Source organism: Sinocyclocheilus rhinocerous, unplaced genomic scaffold (assembly GCF_001515625.1).
Source record: "Sinocyclocheilus rhinocerous isolate Xijiao unplaced genomic scaffold, SAMN03320098_v1.1 scaffold2163, whole genome shotgun sequence".
Taxonomy (NCBI): Eukaryota; Metazoa; Chordata; class Actinopteri; order Cypriniformes; family Cyprinidae; genus Sinocyclocheilus; species Sinocyclocheilus rhinocerous.
This window is the reverse complement of record NW_015650327.1, coordinates 74,520-82,284: the sequence shown is the minus strand read 5'-3', so window position 1 is coordinate 82,284 and position 7,765 is coordinate 74,520. Positions and strand designations below refer to the sequence as shown.

General features: G+C 39.1%; 1 protein-coding gene across 1 annotated transcript; it reads right to left on the bottom strand.

Moving 5' to 3' along the window:
- Positions 1-324: 324 nt before the first annotated feature.
- LOC107711719 (potassium voltage-gated channel subfamily A member 2) lies at positions 325-3,619 on the bottom strand. The gene has a single exon (XM_016516752.1). It carries the CDS (start codon positions 3,488-3,490, stop codon positions 2,006-2,008), a length of 1,485 nt encoding a protein of 494 aa, XP_016372238.1. The 5' UTR covers positions 3,491-3,619; the 3' UTR covers positions 325-2,005.
- Positions 3,620-7,765: the final 4,146 nt, after the last annotated feature.

Below are 7,765 nucleotides of genomic sequence, written 5' to 3'. Positions count from 1 at the left end.
ATGGCTACATTTTAATGGAGATATATACCTTTTGCATATGCATAATGGTGTAGTTACATTATCTACCAGCAGGGGCTAACTGGGGACTAACCAGCCAAAAACTAGTTGGCACTAGAAGAAGGAGACTTTCTCATTCTTGGGAGCACCGAATCAGCCAAATTGTAAAAAATGCCCCTAAATAGATGATATAATCAGTATTTTGCTTCATTTTCTCAGAAAGGCTGAACATTTTAATTATACTTATATCTTAATATACTTAAAAAAAAAAAAAAAGAATGCTAACATTTCAATGGCCTCAAAACGAACTGGATTAAAAGCGGCAAAAGTCCATTTTTATTTCATGAGGTCTTTAACATCAATGCAACAGACAATGCTAGAGAAACCATCTTTAGTTATGAGGATAAGCTACAGAGTAGACGTGTCAAATGCACCACAAAATCATGAGAATCCCTTGTTATTAAATCAGGAATTGAGATTTTGCAGAGTTAGATCTCCCCCATATCCAAATGTGGATCTTTGAAATGCTTGTTTAAATTGGTGCATCTCACTCTCCCTCCAAACTAAGAAATGAACAACCTTGATGGTATTCGACACTGAAAGCGGGCTATTACACTATATCTAATGTATTAGCCTACTAACATATAAAACTATTTGCAAAATCTTGCAACCTTAAAACAAAAACAAGCATTTATAATATTGCACATACCGTTAATCTCACAGAGAAAAATATTTATATTGATAAAGTTATGAATACTTATTTCTAGTTTTGTAAGTATCATTCTTACTACATGCATGCTACAAGGAATGTGTACCAGACATGCACCACAAAAGTAGTAGAATATTTCCTATCTCTTACAAAAGCTATTCAAGGAAGCATCATTTTCATACAAGTTTTATCCAAATTCTCCAGCATCATATTATGAGCAGGATGCACCATGAAATGGCACTAAAATGTAAAAAGAACATAAAAATGCAATAAATAACGGCAGTGAACTTCATCTTTGGTGACCTGACTTGTGAGTGAGTTTTGCTGTTGTTGGCTGCAATGTCACAGTAAAATATCTACACTCCCGCAGCCCCCCGTCAGGCGCTTGTAGGGGTAGATCGCGGTTACAAAAGACATTTCTCATACACATGGAATGCTTGGAAGTTTACAATGCTGGGAAAAGTAAGTGACGTGAGGAAATGATGCAATGGAGGGCAGCTGCTCATGCAGTATAGTGGAATGACGACGATGGAAAAACGGGCGACTTCAAAACAATCTCCGCTCCACTTTCAGGTCTGTTTACTCTAACATGGGACAAACTGAGATCCTAGGCAGCAAAAGGGGGAAAAATGGATAGAGAAAATGGGCAGTTTAACCAGCTTTCCAGGCCCCCAAGATTGGTCATGCATGTATTTCTCCGTCACATGATGGAATGTAACATTTTTAGGTACCGCACGTGGTATGCTGTTGCGGTTGGCAGGACAGGCAGCGTTTGTGCATTCACAGAGGAATACATCCTCCATGGTGATTCTTCACGAATATACATTAACTCCTCGATGTTTTAAAGCCACTAATCAATTTGGAGTGACAAAATTGTTGTTCTTCCCAGGTACAAATCCACTCAAGGGGTCCTCAGGTTGGCAGTGAATGGGCGAATGGGAGTCAGGAATTGGTCCCTCTATGCTACGCTTGCATGTATTGGTTAGGCTACGATTTGGCTACTGTTGCAAGCAGAACGACTACTAGAACAGTCACACAGAAAAGACAAACTCCATGCAGACACTGAACACGAGGATGCAAAACAACGTCCCCCACCGATCAAGTCTTCCAGAACTTGTGACAGGGAATGGGGATGGAATGATGGAGAGGTCTTCTTTACTGATCCTTCACTCAAATGGATGCATTTCAGTTCTCCCATCTTGAAACTCCTGCACGAGGCGTCTGAAGCCTTCAAAACCGGGGTACTCCCGGTACTCCCCTACTTTATCTCACCTTCTTCGTCAAGGCACTTCAAAGAGGTTATACATCTGTAAGCATTTTGGTGATGTTAACATAGTTAGTGTTGGTTAGGGTGCAGTTGCCGGTCTTGATGTTCTCCTCTCGAAAGTCCTCGTTGCTGTTGTTCACAGCTTCTTGAATTTCCATGTAGTCAGACTTGCTCATGGTTGACCCGCTGCGGCTCTTTTTCAGATCCTCCGAGGAGTCTATCTTGGGGACGCTGGTCACGTTAAGGTACTGGGCCTGTTCCTCGCCCTCCGTCTCTCGATGGTAGAAGTAGTTGAAGTTGGAGACTATGACGGGCACGGGCAAGGCAATGGTCAGCACACCAGCGATAGCGCACAGGGATCCCACAATCTTGCCTCCGATGGTCGTTGGAACCATGTCACCGTACCCTACTGTCGTCATTGTGACCACGGCCCACCAGAAGGCATCGGGGATGCTAATAAACTGCGAGTCAGCCTCGTCCGCCTCGGCGAAGTAGACGGCACTCGAAAACAGAATGACTCCGATGAAGAGAAAGAAGATAAGCAGCCCAAGCTCCCTCATGCTGGCCTTGAGTGTTTGCCCAAGAATCTGCAGCCCTTTCGAGTGCCGGGATAGTTTGAAGATCCTGAAGACTCGTACTAATCTGATGACCCTCAAAATGGCAAGCGACATGGCTTGCTGCCCTTGCTGGCCATCCTCTGGCTTCTCTGCTAGCTCTGTGCCCAAGGTGATAAAGTAAGGTATTATAGCCACAATGTCAATGATGTTCATTATATTGACAAAGAAGCCCGCTTTGCTGGGACACGCAAAGAAACGCACCAGAAACTCGAAGGAGAACCATATGATGCAAAGGGTCTCCAGGATGAAGAAGGGGTCAGTAAAGTAGGTGGAGGTGTAACTATTTGTTGAGTTGGAGCTCATGGGAATTTTGTGCTGGTCCAGGTCCTCACTGCGAAAAACCGGAAGTGTCTCCAGGCAAAAACTGACTATAGATATGAGGATGACCATGACGGAAATGATGGCAATAATCCGGGCAGACCCTGAACTTTCAGGGTACTCAAAGAGCAGCCACACCTGCCTCTGAAACTCATTTTCTGGCAGGAGTCTCTCCTCTTCCTTAATAAATCCTTCATCCTCCCTGAACATCTCGATGGCTTCTTCCCCGAGCTCATAAAAACGTATCTCCTCAGAAAAAATATCCAATGTCACATTTACAGGCCTCCGCAGCCTGCCACCTGACTGGTAGTAATAGAGAATGGCGTCAAAACTTGGGCGGTTCCTGTCGAAAAAGTACTCGTTCCTCAGAGGGTCAAAGTAGCGCATTCGCTTTTTGGGGTCCCCGAGCAATGTCTCGGGGAACTGAGACAGAGTTTTGAGCTGCGTCTCAAAGCGCAGGCCAGAGATGTTAATGACCACCCTTTCGCAGCACTCATGGTCTGGTTCCGGGTCATACGTGTCCTGTGGCTGACCCGGGAGAGCTGCGGCTTCATCAACTGGGTCGCCTGTGGCAACAGTCATGCTGTGAACGAATGCAACCTGCAGTTTGCGGTCAGGATGCGAAGGTGTTGCCTCTAAAAGTTTGTGGGAAAGAAGAGGGGGAATTTGGGGGCTTCCTTTCACTCCTTAACACCTCCCTCTTGCAAACACTGAAAGAAATATAAAGCAGAAGAAAAGATTACTTAGGCCAACATGCATTCAACATGCTCACTGCAAGAATGCAATGTGCTTAGTAGATAATGCATTTATTCTACTCTACTGTGAGTTTATTTGGCTTTCTCAACACATGCATAAAGCACTCATTTTGTTTTTGAACTAATATAGCAAGTTATTCAAACACCATCAAATCTAAAATAAAAGTGAAGAGACTTCAAAGCACTGCTCAAGGACCCAAAGCATTGCTGCTGAGGAAATACACATAAAGTATGGCTCTAGAAAACCAGGGCATCTAAAGACACCTATCAATCATATGGAGAAGTCAGCCTGACCACTTTACACATTGTAGTTGCTTTTATCTGCCAAGTAGATCAATACTTGCCATGGTAAGACTGTATCATTCCTCTTAGGATTCAATTATGCACTGTAAATCTAATAACAGCCTGAGTGCACTTAAATCATAATTAGATATTCCAAAACCTCCCCAAATGCATTTCGCCAAGACAGCAAGACTGCTTGAGATAGAAAAGTTGAAGAAATGCAACACTGTCTTCTACCTCAGTTCCCCATCAGTAGGTAAGACAAATATATCTAATAAACATATATGTCTACGTTTACATGCACATCATTTTCCAATTAAGGTCTGTATAGTGTATCTGTATACCATTTAGAGCTGTAGTCGGAAAAATACATTTACATGCTGTAAAATAATTGCAGTATTGTTTTTTTTGGAAATACTGCAGAAGCTCTTTCAATAATTTTAGACAATCATTTATTTTAAATGCAATGAATTGGAGAATTGCCTGAATACGTGTGGCCGCTCGAGTTCGGTGGCCAAAATGATGCTCTGAGGAGTGGCAACATCTTGTTGTTGAGCAAACGCGCTCATCTTACGGGCAGAAATCCATAGAGCATCACGTTTCAGATGTTCCCAGTCATAATTTCGCTGTTTGTTTGGGTTGTTTTTCCGTTGCGCAAAGACAGCGTCCGTTTTTAAAGTGTTATCCAATTGCCCGAAAACAAGTTTTTTGTTTGTTTTTGTTTTTTTGATTACAGGACACATATTCAGATTCCAGGCTCATGCACCCATGAAAAACACATCACACCGGCTGTGATCAGTGTTTAAACCCCTTCAAGCAAGCGCGGGGTGTCTGCAGTGACATGCTTCAGGAATAGGTTCCTCTCTAGGTGGATGATCAAAGCATGCCCATGCATTACTGTGCTAAAGGCATTCACGCATTTCGTTTCACTCAAGGTATTGATGCATCAAAGCATGCATTAAAAAAATAAAATAAAATAAATAAAACTAAAATAAAATAAAAAGTCAACCTTCCCGAGTTGTTTTCAAGATGCAAAATATCCATCAACTTAAGCACAGGGATTCCTCGTGCGCTTACTTGTGCTCTCCTCGTTCATTTTAGGGAGTGGCGCGGCGCGAGCGAGCCATTTCATGTCAAAGTCCAACTTTTCGTCTTTTACTCATAATTATTGTGTAAGAGCGAGCGGTATAGGCTGCAGTTGGGCACTGCTGCGCATACAAAGGGACTACAGTGATCCGTGTTGCTGCTCACCACCACTCCTTACCGATGTACAGCGTGGGCAAATTAAAGGGGAAGCGCCTCCTCCTCTGCGCTAATACAGCTGCTGCTGCTGCTGCTGGTACCTCACCACTACTCATACTGATCCCAGAGGCTGTGCTATCAGAGTCAATCACATTTTATTACAAATATCCATCTATTTATCGAAATATGTTTTAAAATATCTATCTATTTAAAATATTATATGTGCAGTATTTTAAAACAAACAAATAAGAAGAATTTATATATATATATATATATAACATAATACAATAATATAAAATATAAAGTTGTCATATTGCATATGTTTATGCATAATATAATTGTTAATAATAAATATACAATTATTTAGATATATAAATGTTACATAATATATATTATTAACATGTAAAAAATATTTTAAAAAATATTAATATATTTTATTATATAATATATATATTTTAAAGTATTTAGATAGTATAAAATATAGTATAAACATACTATCTATTAAGATAAATAGTATAAAATAGTATAAAATAAATGTATAACTCTATTTTTTATTTATTATTCTAAAATACTATAAATAAATGTAATAACATGTCTCCTCTGCGCTAATTATCAGAGTAAATCACATTTCTGATTAAAAATATGTATTTGTAAAACATGTTATAGGCAATATTCCAAACAAATTATTATTATTATTTTATTTAATTACATAAATATACTTATACATATAATTATTATTAACATATACAAAAAAGTATTCCAGTCCAACTGACCTTTTATTATCTTATTTATTACTCTACTTTTTTTATTTTTTTTGTCTATAATAGTATAAATAAATGTAATGCGTGAATATAATTATATAAACATAAATAATGATTAAAAATAAAAATTAACATTTAGTTTTTTTCAACAATGTAATTAAAAAACATTTAAATAATACTTAATATTATTAATTATTTTATATTTTAATAAATATGTTTATGATAAATATTATGTAAGACCATTTTTATTGTTATATAGATGTTAAATTAATATTTATTATTAAAATAGAATAATATTTTGAAGTGTCCTGAGCTACATTTGGACACTTGTTATGGGCTTTTTGACCTGTACTACCTTGAACATTCTAGCAACTGCATATGAGCATACAAAAATAATTCAAAACAACTTAGAAATCATAGCAATGCACTGTAAACCAACCACACACACTAGCACTGAAACAGCAACTTTTACACGAGCATTAGAGCATTGGCATGTGGCAACAACCATAAAAATCTATTTTTAGACATGCACTGAACATTATTATCTAATTAATTGTGATTGTAAGTAGCACACCTTTGAAAAACAAAGCAGCGGCATGCACTGCATATGAGCATACAAAAATAATTCAAAACAACTTAGAAATCATAGCAATGCACTGTAAACCAACCACACACACTAGCACTGAAACAGCAACTTTTACACGAGCATTAGAGCATTGGCATGTGGCAACACAGACCTAAGTCCTCTTAAATATAAGCAAAATTTAACCTTGATGTACTGGAGTTGAACTAATATACACATATTTCACTTCAGCTCTTAACATGTGAATAATGATGTCCTAATCATAATTAACAGCACTTTTCCCCTCATGCTTGCCTGACTCACTAATGAGTCCATCTATCTCTGCTGCTCCAGCCGCTCACTGTCTGGAAGCTGTAAAGACTGGATTTCGAGCCTCGATGTAATACATTAAGAACAAAGAAGGGAAAACTTGAGGCATTTTGAATAGCATTTTGAATCTGGCATATGCATTTACACTCAGTATTGAATCATCTTAGCTTATGTTCTTTTGCATATATGCAATTCAGACTTGCTCGAAAGCTGTGATAATTCGTACACAGGCCTGGCTGCTGCTAGACCTGAATAGGTCTGTTTGTTTCTAAAGTGAAATGAAGAATGGGAAGTGTGAAGTTCCAGTGGGTACGTTAGGGAGGTGCTGCAGTCTCTCGGGGGACTGTTGCTGTGTTTGCGTGCGCGAGAGGATGAGCTGTGCGTGCCTGCGTGCACATGCATCGAAAGCGGCTGATTGCACGCTGCCACTGCATGTTTACTAAAGCAGCAAAATAAACACCATCTGATGAACTGAGCCAAATATGTAGCCTTATTGATAGCGCTGGACTGATGTGATGATGGTTTGATGAAAGTGGGTATTATGGCTCCATGTTTGGATAAGGAGATGAGGAGATCAGGGGTTATGGTGACTGACTGATTTGTCATGAGGACAAGGTTGAAAGGTGAAAACCACCTCCATTTAAACAGTTTGTTCGCTCATTATGGTGTTCTGAAAGAGTAAGCTGTTTTTATTGTTTATTTTATTTTATTATTTTGTTCTCTTTTAAACTTTAAAGGGGACATATGATGCGATTTCAATTTCTCCTTTCTCTTTGGAGTGTTACAAGCTCTTGGTGCATAAAGAAGATCTGTAAAGTTGCAAAGACTAAAGTCTCAAATCCAAAGAGATATTCTTTATAAAAGTTAAGAGTCAACCACGCCTACCTAAAACGGCTCGTTCACCGTGGACGAAGCAGAGTCCAGC